Source organism: Filicampus tigris, chromosome 18 (assembly GCF_054856515.1).
Source record: "Filicampus tigris isolate MCC_2025a chromosome 18, RoL_Ftig_1.0, whole genome shotgun sequence".
Classification (NCBI taxonomy): domain Eukaryota; kingdom Metazoa; phylum Chordata; class Actinopteri; order Syngnathiformes; family Syngnathidae; genus Filicampus; species Filicampus tigris.
In genome coordinates, this window is record NC_141234.1 from 11,549,696 (window position 1) to 11,567,740 (window position 18,045).

General features: G+C 40.4%; 1 protein-coding gene across 5 annotated transcripts in view; it reads right to left on the bottom strand.

Annotated features, from left to right (window-relative positions):
• rbms3 (RNA binding motif, single stranded interacting protein) overlaps positions 1 to 18,045 on the bottom strand; it is a 292,172-nt gene that overhangs the window by 239,817 nt on the left and 34,310 nt on the right. For all 5 annotated transcript variants that reach the window (XM_086014736.1, XM_086014739.1, XM_086014741.1 and 2 more), the window contains one exon: positions 9,924 to 10,023. In XM_086014736.1, the coding sequence (XP_085870862.1) occupies positions 9,924 to 10,023 (100 nt within the window). The remainder of the gene's footprint in view (positions 1 to 9,923; positions 10,024 to 18,045) is intronic.

An 18,045-nucleotide genomic window follows, 5' to 3' on the forward strand; every position in this document is an offset into this window, starting at 1 on the left:
TTGTGCTACTTTTTCTGCTTTCATTAATATCCTTGCCCATATCAAAATATTTGGGTCTGCTTTTGATCTCAAATCGTTCTTAGCATAAACAGTTTGAGAATATTTATATGCATGTTCGCCGAAGTACGTGTCTGCCAAAAAATTGGGGAAGGCAATTAATTCCAAGCGGCAAGAGGCTCTCGAAACATCAGTAAATAGCATTTTTAATGGGACACCAATATCTTCATGGACTATAAAATCTCAAGCTCCACCGTGAAGGTGACACATGCCAACTCACGTTTCTAAAAATTCTGACAAGGCAGTTTTTACAGGACGCAACAAGTGGACACGTCAATGTGAAGGTTATTCATTTACATAACACCTGTTACTGTGATCATAATGGCTACTGTATTGTTGAATTGAATTTTTTTAGCAAAGCCCAAATATTTTTGGGTACTCCTCCGTTAATGAACGAAAAATTATAATTGAAGGCCACTTCAGAATAGGTCAATGTTTTGCTATAAGCCATTCTTGGGTGGTTTTAGCTGCGTGTTTTGGGATCATTAACCTGTTGCAAGACCCATGACCATGACCTGCGCTTGAAAGCCGGCTTTCTGACACTGGGCAACACATGTCTCTCTAGGATACCTTGGTAGTCTTGAGATTTCATTGGACCCTGTGTCAGATGCAGCAAGGCCCCAGAACACAACAAATCTGAGACCATGGTCATCAGTTGGAAAAGGGTGGGGTACCCTCCCCGGGTCAGGGATGAGATGCTGCCCCAAGTGGAGGAGTTGTATCTTGTGGTCTTGTTCACGAGCTCACTAGATCGACAGGTGGATCGGTGCAGTGTCTGAAGTGATGCAGACTCTGTATCAGTCTGTTGCGTTGAAAAAGGGGCTGAATTGAAAGGCGAAGCTCTCGATTTACTGGTCCATCTGCGTTCCCACCATCAACTATGGTCATACCCAGCTGTGGGTCATGACCAAAAGAACAAGATCCCGGATGCTATCGGCCAAAATGAACTTCCTCCGCAGGGTGTCTGGGCTCTCGCTTAGAGATAGAATGAGAAGCTCGGTCATCCAGGAGGGACTCAGAGTAGAGCCGCTGCTCCTCCGCATTGAGAGGAGAGACAAATGAGGTGGCTTGGGCATCTGATCAGGATGCCTCCCTGGTAAGGTGTTCTGGGAGCGCTGGAGAAACTATGTCTTCTGGCTGATGCTTTTTTAGCAGATTTCAAAATTCCCACATTTAAATCTAAAACTGTGTGAGCCTTATAACGTCAGTACCAGAATGACACCAGCCCATTGTTATTGTTTCCTTGGTGTTATTTTCTCATGAAACTTGAAGAATTAAGTATAACGAAACAAAACGGGATGGGCCAATCATTTCAATGATTCCGACTTTGAAGATGAAGGGTTTGGTCAGAATTTGGAATGAAATCCATCGCTGTCCTCCTGTGGAGCGATGGCTCCTTTCCAGCTTTGGTGGTGGTGCTGGTATGGATTTGTCATGTGCATGTGCACGAAGTTAATAGTACAGGCAGGGTTTCCTTGGTTTGCGATGGTACTGACATGAAACATTTCAAAGTTACAAACGTCACACAATGAACTAGCACAGTGGCAGTGAAATACATCGTCATGTGACAAGCATGCTCAGTTACTGTGATTTGATAGTCTCATCTATGACCTATAAATAAGTGTTTTTCGAACAAGGCAGTCTCCGACTTGCATGCAAATTTGGGTTACGTTTCAGGCGTAAGAAAAGAGGATCCCCTAAATTAAGAAGTCAATATTTTGCTTCCCACAACGTACCTTTTTTCCTGCCAATCATACTCTAAGCTGCCCTAAAGCTTTCACATACTGGCTAATATCAGCTCTTGTGCCAAATAAGAAGCAGGAGTGAGCGTTGTTCTCAGCCGAAGAATATTTCAGGGTGCTAAATGGAGCAGAACTCAATTCTAGCTCCACTCTTAACCTTCCTGTGCCTCATGCTATGCATGAAAAGCACAAGAGCCAGAAGACAAATAACAGAGCAAGTTCACTGTAAAAGGCAAACTTGACATAACACACAGAAAAAGTGACTGGAAAGAATGTGCTTGAGTTCTAATTGCCACTCTTAATAGTCCTTTTGTGAATTAATTGTGAAAAGGGTAAGAGAACCTACACAGGCTGCTCCCCCACTGGATAAGTCACTGTTGAATTACAATACACTCACCATGGCAACCATCCCTCCAGTCATAAAGAATTGTGCTGACATTTTCTTCCGGTTCCTAGATGTGACGGTTCACATTGTGCAAAAAAATGCTGGCACTTACTGGTGATTGTGGAGACAAGGTGACATTTTGATGAGTGACAGTTAATGGACAACCATCAAGACCGACCCTGATAGCTTCAGTCATGTGTTGGTGTACTCAAAAACATGATGTGCATCTCTTTATCCCTCATCATTTTGTTGATGAAACAATAGTGTTCTAAATGCCAAAAGCCAATCTGGTCATTGAAGCCAAACATAATTTATCGCTTTAACTAAATAGTGGCGCAAATGCAGTATTAAGGATTGTTTCAGTGTTAATGCATTCAGTAGTATGATGTACTCCACCATGATATGGCTTCATGGAACAACATGTTCATGGAAATGTAGTATGTGTAGTTTGTTACATTTTCTACTGAGGCAATGCTTAAAATGTCGCTCTCCCATTAAAATAGTGCTTTCACAATAAAGGTCAAATGAGGCAGACAACCACCAGGAATGTGAATGAGTGGCTTGAGTGATTGGGCAGGGGCATGCGTTGGTGGTCATTGTCATTGGTGTGGAATTCATTAAGAAGAAAAAATATAGTGTAACAATAGAAGAAGCAGCAATGGATATATTTATTAGAATTTGGAGGAAAACCCCCAGCATGTTAAAGATTCTGAACACCATTGCTAAGAGTCTGTGTGTTGCCTATTGCCTGAGGTTCCCTAGTTCAAGACCACGGGAAGTGAACTCGAACGACAACCTCAACATCATTGATGATTTTATCCATCCATCAGTTTTCCATAACCACCTATCATGTTCAGTGTCGCAGGAGGTGGAACGTATTCTAAATGACATTGGGCAAAAGGCAGACTACAGCATGGACTGGTCGGCAGTCAGTCACGGAGCATATATGGAGCCAAACAACCATTCACGCTTAGATTCACACTAGGGGTGGGCGATATGGGCAAAAAAATATTTTTTTTTTTTCAAAAAACTCGATAACAATAATTTGACAATATTCTACAAAAAATATTTTAAATATGCACTTGCTTCACAGACCAATCGTGGATAGACAGCATTTGTGAACAACATCTCTTTTGAATTGCTAAATACAGCTTCTGCAAAACATAATGATACTCTACAACAATATTTAACAATAAAGAACAAAAAAATGATGTATAGACTTACATTGATTTTTGGGAATATTTTTGTCTTTGAAATGTCTCTGCTGTTATTCCATAATGATGCGACACTTTGAGCTGCAGTAAGTACTGGTGTACCACTGCCAACTACTAGAGCAATCATAACAAGAAAAGGATGTCAACTACAGCAATCAGAATGGGAAATAAATGCATTTGATATGTGACGTGTGACGAAATGTCACCCAGCGAGAGGAAAAAAAGACGTCATCATGACAACACCCATTCTCATATATTGGCCACCGTACTCGGAATAAAGTTGAATAACAAAACTTCAATTTCCAGAAAAGTGCATTTTCCCACTCATTCATCGCTGTGATATGGAGACTTGTGACTTTATTCATGTTTGGGTGTATGCTGGTGTCACACTAATAAGCCGCGTCGTACTTTGTGCAACAAACTCCTCGGGAATACAGGCTAGTTATGAATGATGCGGACTACAAGCGTGTAAACTCGTTGTTAACAGATCATCCAGGATGTCACGTTTGACTTACTCGCTAAAGTACCGAGTGTGTGTGTGCGTGAGTGAGTGCGTGCGTGCGTGCGTGCGCTTATATTTGTTGGTTCAACTCGGCGACTGTTTTCTGAGTGTGTGTGTTTAAGGTTTTGTTTAGCGTGCTTGCGCGGTCGCCAAATTTTCCTCGTAACCCATATGGCTCATGGTGCAACAGAATTGCTCTTCGATGTGACCGTTTTGGTTATTCCCACCAACGTCAGTCTTGTCAACCCCAAACCATTTACAGACTACGGACGGCGTGGACCCGCGCCTTGCTATTATTCCCCGCTGGACACTCCTCCGTACTTGAAACATAGCTCGGCTGCAGTGCGGACAGAGTCACGTGACCGGGTCCTGCCCGCTGATTCGGCGAATGATTATCACGTCTTCCACTCCTGCCGTCAATGTACACTGATTTTCAGCATTTCCCTCGTACTTTACGGCCGTCGGCTCACTCGCTTTTCGAGGCGGTATTAATACTCGATAATGGAAAATTACACATCGTGAAAGCAAGATTGACGATGATATCGATGACAATATATATCGCCCACCTCTAATTCATACCATCGGCGAGTAGAAACTGAACCAACACCATTTGCATAGAGGGAGTCCCTTGGTTCTTGACAGTAGTCAAGAAACTTGACGAAGTTACTCTTTGTAGGGGCACTCGTACCGTGACCTACTGTCCATTGCTTAATTACTGGTAAGCCCTAACAGGTGAGCTACTTCTGGCCAAATTTAAGATCAAAAGTGTTCATCTACCTTATTCCTGGGTGCTCTGATGTAGAAACGGGGCGTAACTTCCTGTGCGACACCGCTGTACAAGCGATTTAGCGGTTTCTGTTTGTATATCTTATGATTAACAATGATTCATTTATCTTCAGATAAACATTAAGAATTTTAAAATGTTACTTTCAAAATTACCTGTAAGGTTAAGAAGGCAAAGTTTAACCTTGGAAGAGATTATTTATTGAATATTCCAAATATTTCCAATTGGAATTATCCATCCATCCATTATCTGTACCGCTTCTCCTCACAAGGGTCGCGGGGCGTGCTGGAGCCTATCCCAGCTGTCTTTGGGCAGTAGGCGGGGGACACCCTGAACTGGTTGCCAGCCAATCGCAGGGCACACAGAGACAAACAACCGCACTCACAATCACACCTAGGGGCAATTTAGAGTATCCAATCAACTTACCGTGCATGTTTTTGGAATGTGGGAGGAAACCGGAGTGCCCGGAGAAAACCCACGCAGGCACGGGGAGAACATGCAAACTCCACACAGGGAGGCCGGAGCCGGGATCGAACCCACGACCTCTGAACTGTGAGGCGGACGTGCTAACCAGTCGACCACCGTGCCGCCCAATTGGAATTAAAACATTTAAAATCCAAGAGTGGTTGACCAGCTTTATTTTTTTCCAAGCGCAAAATGAGAAGAATTCCCAATTTGAGAAAAATAATGATACTGAACCACAAAATAACTATTTACTTTATGTCATTGATAGCAAGTTTGGTGAACAACACAGGAAGGTTTGATTAAATGAAATAAAAGGCCTATAAATATGATTAAATAAATAAAGGATCAATCCATCCATTCCCCATACTGCTTATCAGTTCATAGTCACAATAAACTGGAGTAGTCTCAGGTGACTTTGGTTAAGGTCAACTATGCCTTTGACTGCTCACCACTCATCCAAGGGGACAAAAAAGAAATGAAATGTAATCGCATAATATAATATATAATATTAGGTTTGACACTCTTTCACTATGGGCTAGGTATTTATACAGCAGTATTTTTACCATACAGTTTATTCTGAGCAGTTACCACTTATACCCATTATGCTTGATTGCACTGCAGGGGCAATATAATCAACCATAATGCCTTACAGATGTTATTGATGTTTTTTCAAGCCAATAACATAACCCCAGGCAGCCATACTGTAGTTGAAACCGGCACCGCACCATCAGTGTATTTGTACTGTATATGTGTGTGTGTGTGTGTGTGCGTGTGGGTGTGTGTGTGTGTGTGTGTGTGTGTGTGCGCCCACAGGTATGTATAATGGAATGTGTAACTCAAGACCAAGGTGTCACCAGATTGAAATGTTCTGAACACATATCACATCTTCATCTTCGCATGTGTGATTTATGTTGCCCGTCCAGGCCTGTCATTGAATGATCACCTAAAAAGTGCAAACCAATTTGATGACAAACGATTTCACCCGCTCCTGCCATAATCAGAACTGAGAAACAGGCTGTACTGTGATGACATGTAAATAAAGTCTAGGCCTAAAATCAGAAAAGCATATCAACACTTAAATGTGTGTATATTCTAATCCAACACAATTCAAAATCCATCCTTACCACCTCCAATTGCGTCCAACATTACAAACATGAAACACGTAGCCCTGCTAAATGACTGATGGCAAAAGAAAGCGGGGAATTTGCATTTTGTTTTTTGTCTACACTTATGAAATAGGAAATGAAACATTGTGGCTTGGAAACTCAATCAGATTGTGTGTATTCCTGTGGTCTGGCAATAAGGGGCCCTGTGGCTGAGGTCCAATGATTGAAAACACCAAGTTCTGGTCATGACAGGAAATGCCTCCGATGAGAAACTTCCACCCAGTATTAGTAGTGTCATAAACACAAGCTATTCCAAAGAAACCATGTTCAGTAGTGCTTTGTCATTTTGGCTGTGTTAAATTGGTGAGGATTCAGTCAGACCTGTAAACCACAATGCCTTCTAGTCACTGCACATCAAAATTCAAATTTCACCTGTTCCGCATTATATTCATTTGAATAAAGGAACGTGTTTTAACAAAATGATTTTACGTGTTATCTTGCCATTGTGTGCTGCTCATTCCTCTGCATGGTGAGTCACATTCAATAAAGTGGAAGTCAACCCACGCATATTTTTTCAAGAATATGTTCTATGCAAGCCCACTAGTTGAAACAAGGCACTCTGATAAATATTGCGTTTGTGGAATAAGAGTTAATCCACCTTTTTTTAGCCATCTCAGGGGCGGCCATTTTGTCACCTCTGTCGACTGAAAAATGACATCACAGACCCTCGGGGCTCAGATAACGACCAATCATAGCACAGTTTCATAAAACAGGTGAGCCGTGATTAGTCGTTATCTGAGCCCTGAGGGTCTGTGATGTCATTTTCAGTCGACAGAGGTGACAAAATGCCAGCCCCCTGAGATGGCTAAAAACGGGTGGATTTTGCCACTTAACTCATATTCCACAAACACATATTAATCAGAATGCCGTGTTTCAACTAGTGGGCGTGCATAGAGCATATTCTTGAAAAATATATGTTTGGGTTGACTTTCCTTTAAATTAATTGAGGCAATATTTTGTGTACTGTAGCATAAATGGGGAATAAAGCCACAAAATGTCTTAAGTAGTAATGGTAATCTATACGAAACAACAAACTCAAGGCAAACAACAAACTCAAACTCAGTCACTGTGCCTTCGTGTGCACTGTTCAAACAAATTAAGGAAGCCTTGGCAGCCTTTTAATAGTCTGTCACAGTCTAACAGGTTTAGAGCACTTACAATGGACCCAGGCACTAAGCCCACCAGCTCACCCTTAATTGTTCACATTGTGCATGTGAGGGTGTCTCAGTGTGCCTGTACAGTCAAAGTTCATCTGTGCAGAGAACTGAATGCATTGATTCTTAGGACAGGAGAGATGAGCAGTATTGGGAAAGTTAATCCCAAATTGTAATTCTGTAGTTTATAGCATACTGTATGCTAATTCTGTTTACTTAATATCTTGCCTTAAATAAAGTAAAAACCAACAAAACAGGCACGTATATTTCAGGTGCCACGTGATTAATGCTGTAACAATTGAAATTGATTTCATCAAAAGATTAAATGATGCTATAGTCACACATGTAGAAAACAGAGATGGGCATTTTAATCACTTTTCCGCATCAGTCATTGGCCATCAATCAGCGGCCTGGGTACCCGTCCGCCATCCGTCAGCCCGTCATTTTTTTTGTTACAAGCCTAATTGTAATCGTCATTCCGTCAGTCAGTCAGTTCCGTCAGTTGTCCATTGCTACGTCAGTCCGTCCCCCCACCCGTAGCCACCAAAAAATCTCAGCATGACGGGGGCGGTTCGAAACGATTAGACTGGAGGACGAAAACCCTTTTCCGTCAGTGATTAGTCCGTCGTTTTTAAAAAGTTTCCCTTCATTCGTCAATCATCAGCAAAACGGCCGTCCATCAAGGACGGACTGACGGACCGGTCCATAAGTCTGACAGAATGCCCACCTCTGGAATTCAATTGCAGATTTTAAAATCCCAATTTTATAGGTCACAAATTTCTAGAGACTATCCAATTTCAATTCACCACAAGATTCAAATTTATTGAAACTTGTTTTACTGAGTGTATAAAAAAATATTACCAACATTTTACTAGTAATTAGCGCCTCTACTGACTTGCTGAAAAAAAAGTGGGGGGAACTTCCCATCTGTCACTTGGTTTTGAAGAGTGTTGTACCAATATCCGATTTCAGAAAAAACTAGGGACGACTTGATTTTTTTCAGGTATTCCAAACTCAGTTCTCATTAATCAGGGAGAGAGTAAGTTAATTGTAGTTTTACATCACATAAATTAAAGAGTCAAGATATTTTAATTTCAAGGCTTTGTCAGACGTTGACAGAGATATCTTAAGTCTGCCAAGTGTCTTCAATTTCACGTGGTGCCTGAAGAAATCAACAAATCAAATATATGTGTTTGTTTTTCATTCTCTCCTCTCTCCCCAGCCTGCAAATTGCTCTATGAAGGATGAGATGGAAATTCCTAAAACTCTGTCCTCAATAGCTGATGATTTCAAGCTGTGTGCCCTACAATATGTCCGACAACCCTCCTTTAATTAGGCCTTGAAGACACGACTCATTTCAAGTACTGTCCTGAGAGCGAAATTAATTACAGAGACTAAGCCCATTGTAGCTCAAGGCAAAGATGAATCATTGCAGTATTTGTGGAATGACAAATGTTATACATTCAAGGGCTGATAGGGAAAAAATAGATTTGTGTGCCTCATGGTCACAAATTCTCCATGATGTATTGCCCGATCTTGCTTTGATGACCGTCAATGAAGATGTATCTTTTACAAATGAATCAAGAGTACAGAGTAGGCGTTCACATTCCATTCCAGGGTGCAGAAAGACAACTGGTTTGTTCAAACGTTTCCCATATCAAACAATCGAAATTGATATAATCTGCCCCAGTCAAACTCTTTCCAACATACAATCCGTTACCACCGTTGAAGTCTACAAAGCAGATGACCACTTTTATCCACACTTTGTTGACGGATGGTTTATAAGAAAGGAGAATTGGAAGCTTCCAAATGTGTGTCTTGAAATTTACAACACAAGTGGAATTTCAAATTCTGAGTTTGTACATGCAAAGTAAAACATCTTCCCCTCCTACCTTTCCAGTCTAACAATTTTGTCCTGATGGGTGATCCGCAGTGCTATCCCATTTGTCTTGTGTGGGGTAACAGTCAGGGGACATGCTTTACTATCTGCCTGTAGGACGGTCATTCATTCAGCTAAATGACTGTGTCATCTGTCAGCACGTATGAATGGGTGTTTGTGAGTTACGGCCAATTAAACTAATCACAACATGAAGGGTTGTGCCAGAGCACACAGAGACGGATGGAAAGGGAAGTTGGTGATATTGGGACCCAGGGGCAGATCAGGGGGTTGGCCACCTGTTACTGAAGCCAGGCCACCCCCATCATGTGTGTGTTTTTCTCACATTTTTCCTTGTCCAGAACAAAAAGAGCTCTGACTGGGATTGCCAACAATTCATTGCTGAATGTATTGTGCAAAAATGTTGGCGTTGTTGTTTTGTACCAACAAACGTCATTTCCCCCTGGGCATAAATGAAGAATTTGTTTGATGGTAATAGGACTACATTTGATCATGATTCAGAAATAAATGAAAAATCAGGATGTCTTTGTACTTGACAAAAAGTATTGCCCATTTACCTTGGTCACATTGGCGGTGGTCTCCTTTCTTTTGGGGTTGAGTTGTAGCCATCGCAGTTGGGTTAAGATCCAGTGCTGCCTCTGCCTGTCTTTTTCTTCCCTGTGGAAGATAAAGTAAGATGTCAAGATTTGTGCATTGTTAGTTTGTCCAATTAATGGCTGTAAAACAAGAGGAAAACTGGTCAACTTCATAATTTGTTCAAATTACCTGTGTGTGATTTTGTCAGACTTGTACATTTTGACATGAGATCAGTAGCCGACTAGCTGATTTTACTAACTGAAATTGTCCAGTGTGTACATGGAAAGTCGGATGAGGTAACACCTTGAGTCTGCTCTGGAGAGGTGGGTGGATTAAATTAAAGTGCTCAAAGGGCTAGCCATGTCCTTAGATAAGATTGATAACCCATACGCTATTGCTTTACTCTGCAAAAATGACTCTTTCTATCCTTGCCTGATAATATGAGAATTCCCTATACAGAGGAAGATATGGATACATTTAGCCAGCCAACAGCTTTTGTGGCAATCATGCAGCAGGGCAGTTATCATGCAGCAGCAGAATGCTTGTTCTGAGCATTGTGTCAAAATGGCTAGCTCCAGAACTCACGTCTCACAGCTACACTGTAACCCTCTATTTGTTATGCAATTTCATATGCTATTTAAGGTTGTGTGGGTACTATGTTCCATACAGAGGTTAAAAAAAAAATAAAACATTCACGCTACATCAATTTAACTACAATAGCAATCACACCAATTGTGCCTTACTGAACCAAACCTGACAAGTATGAACACAACCACATTCAGTTCTATAGCTATTAAGTCATACTAAACACAAAGTAAGTTTACCGGCATTCATAAAATTCCGGACCATTTTATAACCATTTCAATTTAGAATTACCATTGCTATTGTATTTTACATCGTTGAGAGGAGTAGATGAGCCATCAGAAGACGTCATATGTTGCGAACCAACAGTGCTATTAACATGGCGGTGGGCAGTCCAGATGACCATATTTTGTCCTTAGTTCATTTACATTTTGTGGGGCCATGCATGAAAATTCATTTGATTCGTGTTGTTTACAATCTCCAATTTTTTGAAAATACATGGCATTGCTGATTATATTATTTCAAATAAAACTTGCATCTGTGACTTTATTTGGAGTGTCATTTCAATTGTGCAATCAGGATATTACTGATAACCGTAATCATTTTGATCACCCAAAAATCTGTACACACCATAACAATGTGAAAATACCAATACAAATAATGTAATAAAAATCTGAATAAATGTGCATGCCAAGAGAAGTACTATATAAAAGATAAACTCCACATATCACAAACTGCTGAATTTATACAAGAAAGATCACAAAGGAAGGTAAAGTGAACAGTATCAAGGTCGTTTTCATCTTTTAGAAGCACTATGAAGTGAGAGTATTCTATTCACTGTTCATTTTTCCCCTCTTAGAACAAGTGTAAACACTAAAAATGGGATTCTGTGAAAACCGACGACAAGTGTCCACTGTAGGCATGTGTGAGTAAGTAACGGCAACCCACAGGGCTGTTTCTGCGGGTCAGAAATAAGGGTATTTGGACACAAACCCAGGAGTGTCTTCTAGACCCAGCAGTGGCACATTAACTTGTGACTATTGCCTTAGCATCAATACATACTACATTTTTCAGTATTTGCGGGCCATTTATACATATGAACCTTGTAAACATATCCCTAGACATAACTGTGTTAACTTCAAAGTGACAATTAATGGTACATCAAATTTCACTAGTATCTTTTTCATTCATGGTAGAAGAAAACAAAAAAAACGGACCCAGATTAACCAGGGGAAGTTCCTTGATTGTGAAACATTCCAAGGCGGCCCCGTAGAGACTGGAAAAATGTTTTGCAGCTGGGGTTGGATACAGATAGACTCGTTGTGATTCCGATGTTCGAGAAATGAATTAGCCACTTTTAAAGAGAATGAGCCAATGAGATCATTTATCATAGATGACACTGATTAGGATCATGCAGAACAAGTGAGTCTCTGAAGGATAATCAGTTCTAATAAACCAAAACCAGGAGTCGCGGGATTACTTGAAAGACAAGACTGTTTTTATGTTTGCCAACAATCCATTCAGTGACACTGGTCAACCTTCGATTTGGCAGACATGAAAATACAGTGACACCTAACAGGGGGAGACAGAAACAGGAAGCTGAGGGGTCATAAGGCGGTGTGTCAATTTCTTTAATAAGAAATTTAAAAAACACGGGATGAGAGAGGGGGGGGGAGCACCTCTCAATCTACGCTCCCATGGGAGGGCAAAGTGTGAGATCTGGAAAAAAAAACTCAGCACAGCACATAGCGACAAACAATAAAACTACACATCTCAAAGACTTGCATTTGTGGGAGGTACACACTGAGGGGCAACATTCAGAATTTAAAAAAATAATTTGGTCCAGAGGCCAGCTATCATGAGAGCTATTATATCAGCCAACATATTCACTCAGTGGTCCTTCTTGTTAAACAGCACAAATGGATTGTACCAGTTAGTTGACAAATGGCTGATCTAACAACTGGGACTCAACACAGGAAGCAACAATCTAAACTAGTAACAGAAGAAAGCTACTAAAAAACAGCTCAAGATTCATTAGATTAAGATTCATACTGAATTACAATAGTTAAACATGATGTTGGAATATGAAATGCTTGTAGCGATTGTGTTTGTTTGTTTGCTTGTTTGTTTGTTTACTCCCATATGCAGATTCCCAAAATGCAGGTGGACATCAAAACAAACAATGCGAATTGTGTCACATTAAACAATGCAGAACATAACTGAATTTGAATAATATGTATCCATTCTTCATACTGGTCTTCAACAAATTAGTTGATTTGAACATTTATCACTCCTAAAAACAAAAACAACATCTCAGTTCAGATTAACCCCTCAACTGTTGTTGTAACTGAAGACAATTGAAGATCCAGTGCTGGACCACCCTACGAGCAACATAGTACACAATATGACCCAGTTTGCAGATTATCTTCCAAGCAAACTGATTATTGGATGTCAATATAGGCTGTGCACAACATCCAGCAACATCTTGCTAATGAAGGAAAATATGCAAGGCTGCAGTATGAGTGCTCAAACCCTCCAATTTTCAAAAAGCTTCTTTCTCCAAGATCAAACAGCTCTCATCCTACCAATTTACTTGTAGGCAACGAAGAACATGTGACATTTGTTTTTCATTTGTTAGTCAACTCAACAGTCATAAGCCTCATCATGGATGGCAACCATTGTGAGCATGACACATTTAATAGAATGGATTTTCTGTGGCATCCTTCATTGCTCATCCGTGCTCAAGCCAATAGCCCTGTTTGAAATATTGTGTGGCCTGCTCATTTTTCGACTGCCCATAATCATACCAGTTTAAAGCTTGGCAAGTATGCCAATACTAAATGTGCTTCTCTCAAGTACAGTCATCCATACCATGCAGGCAAACATGTATTGCAAGCCAAAGTGCTGTGTGTACTTGGTTTTTTTTTCATTATTACTATATAGTCTGAAAAAAAACATTTACTATCAGATCAGAGTAAAAATCTGCAAGCACTATACGTAATAAAATTAGCACTTTATGATTCAAAATACTGTTTTGATGCTCAAGAGTTTTACTAAGCCAACAAAAATATGTATGACTCTAAGCTTGAATATTTATTTCACCAATAACCAACCATTTGTTAGACCTTTCAAGAAGTTTGTACAGTATATTTGGATATTCAGAGGAATAATGAGAGCTATTTCTTATGGTCTGACTTCTATATGACTTTTCCTGCTGCTGTTTTGTATTAGTGCCCCCTAAGCAATCCTCATCCACTGTATTAAGTATGGAATAATATCTGCTTCCATTGTAATTACAAACTCACCGGAGGCAAAGCTTTTTGATCTCTGCTCTGCATGTTCTTTTCCTTTCTCTTTCATTTAACTCACCTCTCGAAGCTGATGGGGACACTCACATGCTGAGCTAACAGTTCCTGTCCAACATTCTGCTGGTTGTTTTTTTTTGGTGGGGGGGGGGGGGGCATCCGATAGGCCATGCATCTAGTATGCTTGATAAATATGCTATGGAGGCGGTTATCCATTTAAAGCATGTCAGTTTGGATATGAATTATGGGGATTTCTGTTTCGTTCAACGTGAGTTGCATCTGTAAAAAGCCTTTGAAAGTGAACAACTGAAGGTTTGAATTATGGCTTTGTTTACTATTACTGTCCGGATGAGAAATCTTCAGACTCTTCTCTCAGGTTCCATGGTATTGTAAGACTGCTTCAAGCAAGGGGAAAAAAAATGAGATAATAAAAATGTCTGTCCCAGTTGTCCTTCAACAGCGGGCCAATTACAAACAGTACATTATCCAACAACTTAACCAACTAGAGAGGCATACGGGCCCATTGTAAATTGTTTTACATACCACATAACTAGTTCTCCCATTCCTGTATTTAGCACTAGAAAGTCAACAAATAACCTCTGGATTTATCTTAATGTATTAAACAACCACAGCAGCGTTAAGGGCATGATCGAAACTTTCACAATCGAGTTAAGGCAAGTTTACAAACAATGGCAATATATACTCAAAGAATGGTAGTTTAAGGTTTTTAAGATACATATATTGGTAATATTGAAAACCTTTCAATGATATGTAGCCACATATTACAAAACAGGGGACTTCAATCCTGTTCCTCGAGGGCCGGTTTCCTGGATGTTTTCCATCTCTCCCTTCAGGATTGAAGACCCCTGTATGATAATGATACCACTGCATATAGTCCAGAAAGTCACTTCAAAGGAAGAACCAACCACTGGTACTAGAATGAAAACCTGATCCCCCACAGTAAACAATTCAGTCTTTGGGTCATACCAGACTTTGATTTGGCCTGAGAACTTTTCAAGTCTCGCTAACAGCCTTACAAGATCTTCCTAATCTGTAACAAAATGCAGAAACATCCATCCATCCATCCATTATCTATACCGCTGAACCTCACAAGGGTCGCAGGGAGTGCTGGAGCCTACCCCAGCTGTCTTCGGGCAGTAGGCGGGGGACACCCTGAATCAGTTGCCGGCCAATCGCAGGGCACACAGAGACAAACAAACATTCGCACTCACAATCACACCTAGGGGCAATTTAGAGTGTTCAATTAACCTGCCATGCATGTTTTTGGAATGTGGGAGGAAACCGGAGTACCCAGAGAAAACCCTCGCAGGCACGGGGAGAACATGCAAACTCCACACAGGGAGGCCGGAGCCGGGATCGGACCCACGACGTCCGAACTGTGGGGCGGACGTGCTAACCAGTCGACCACCGTGCCGCCATGCAGAAACATGTTCAAGTAAATTAACTTGATAGCTGGACTCCTTGCTCGAGTTTTTTTTTTTTTTTTTTTTTTCTTTCAACAGACTCATAGGGCCATGAACCCTGTGTCCAAACACCTGCTCATTTGGAACTCCAAAGATTCCTGCACGACTTCACTAGCGCAAACCCAACAAGAGGAACTCCCTTATCCAAGTCTGTTTTAAACTCATACTAGTAAGCTCTTAGCATAGACTTTAAAGAAGACCGTTCCAGAGCCCCCTGGTTCTCTGGGTGATACACACTCGAAGGACAGTGAGTGGCTCTTATCTGTTTCATAACCTGCTGGAATACTTTCATATATACTTACTTTTGTATATATTATTCTTAGTGGAAAAGCTTCAGGTAAGCAAGTCAATGCACACTTGTGAGAAGAAAGGGGCTCATACTTTTTGTTCTAGGCAAAGGGCCAACACCATACCAGCACTTTATTAAATGGCTCATCAAATGCAATATCGGCTGCAATGGTGTAACCGGCCTGCAAACTGTCTAACTTTACACAATTTACAAAATTTCCCAACATCTCTCTTCAGACCAAGCTGGAAGAAATTTAGTAAAATTCTGTCACTTTTCTTATCAACACCAATTTGGCCGTGTGTACCAGAGTGAATATCTCAAAGTGTAAACAAGTTGGGAGCATGATTTGGGATACAGCTGACTTAGCTCCTTCTCTCTGAGCACACGGCTGCCATTTCCTCATCCAAACACCACCTTTTTAAAAGTATCCCATTGGGGTAACCTCACATTCCACTTCATACACTCCTTCACAGTTTTGTAATGTGAACATTCAGCAACAAACAAAGGAGCAAAAACACTACAGGCCTTTCTGACCAAACCATTCTGGAGAAGTAATTGCCTTAACACTTCGAGCCTATTTAATGCGTCAAGCCACCCGCTTTTTCATTAAAAGGTGGTACCAATCTGGTTTTACAAGCAAGATCCAACTCTTTAGACCCAAGTTGTTGAGTCGACTTCAGTCACAAGGCTTCAAGTTTCTTTATTCTTATCTTTTCTTCTGATTTCATTATCCAACACTACTTATTGACTATTCAATGTAACAAAACACGCCTGTCAGTCAAATATTCCTTTGCATTTGCTAGACATAATGGATGTGCTCAAACAAAAATGAGCTATCGCCTTCTAAATTGTGTGTCGGATCAGGATATGAATACCTAGAAGTAAATGTTGAAATATTGAGCTCCTTCCTATTTTCACTTTTCAATTTCAAGCTAAAATGTTTTCATTTTATAGCAAAAATAAAGGATTTGGTCTCACTATTCCAATACTTTTGGATGTGAGTGTATAAATTGTAACAGTGTGACAGCTAACTTAAACTCATATATCAGATAAATCCAATTCAATTTTGTATCAGGTTCAACTTATGTTGGTAAATACATTGTAAGGAAGCAAATGCAGTGGAAAATAAAAAAGCCTGAGAAACAGATTTGCTATGCACCCTTGCAACTATAGATTTATTAGAAGGAAGCAAAACAAGAAAAAAAAAAAAAACGTGCATGTGTTTCCGTCTTCCAGACTGTGAGAGAAGCATGATGATAATAAAATGTCTAAATATCCCTCATGCTTTGTTTCAGTCACGCCCAAATATTAGCAAACCAGATCACACCAATAAAGACAAATCAAATAAATTGAAGAACAGCTATTAATTTCATGGATAATGAAAAGGGAAGCCATCCAAAACAGTCTCCATCACAATTAGTTTATCATTGCATTGCTGATGCAAAGGAGAACTGAAATAAAAGAGAATAAACTGCAGTGAGCAAAATAAAGTGGACAGTCTTAGCAAATAAAGTACAAACAATAATTAGGAGGTAGTCTCTGAAGATGAAAGATGATCGAGCAATAAGTAAGGGAATAAGAATTTAAGGTGGTTAAAAGCTGAGAAGTAGAATAAGAAGGGTACATAATGGGATGGTCTTGGATGGGGAAAAAATGTCTCTAAGCAAGCCTTTCAGATTTTGGCCCTCGCATGACTTAATAGTTGGGCTACTTTAAATCCTAACACTACACCAAGTTTATCCATACATAACATGGCAGCTTCATTTTGCCTTCTTGCAAATGATAGTCATTATCATTCTCAAAGCTAAAAGCTTAGCAGAGCTGCAGTGATATTGGGTGCACATACACGTATTAGTTTAAACATTAGTTTCTAACAGATCACTCTTAAATATACTTTATAACCTTACCGGGATAAAACAACAATAACCTTACCTGCCATCAAACAAATGAATGAATACAAAAGGAACCACAAAGTGCCATCTGTGACTGAGTCCGACTTCATTTCAAACATACTGACCAGTATTTAGCTGTACTCGAGATGCCGCAACAGGGCAGGTAACCCAGGCAATATTCTGGGGCCCTGAACTGAAGGAGGCCTGAGAGACAATGACATTGGTCCATATTAATGAGAAAGCACTGCTTTAGATGCTGCAACCACAACATTTCACTCAGGGGTGTCACTAGGTTATATGGATAAAGGGGCCATTTCCCCCTACACAGGATGTGAGTGAATCGCGCACTAGCGCATAATGTCACAAATAGCTCACACAGACTGACAAATTGCTTTTCAATGATTTTGGAGAGTTTTAACAAAGTGCAATAAGATGTTAAAAAAAAAAAAGTAGAGATTGGAGAATGTGTGTGTGTGTGTGTGTGTGTGTGTGTGTGTGTGTGTGTGCGTGTGTGTATGTAACAATCTGTGGCAGCTACCTTTTTTATCCAA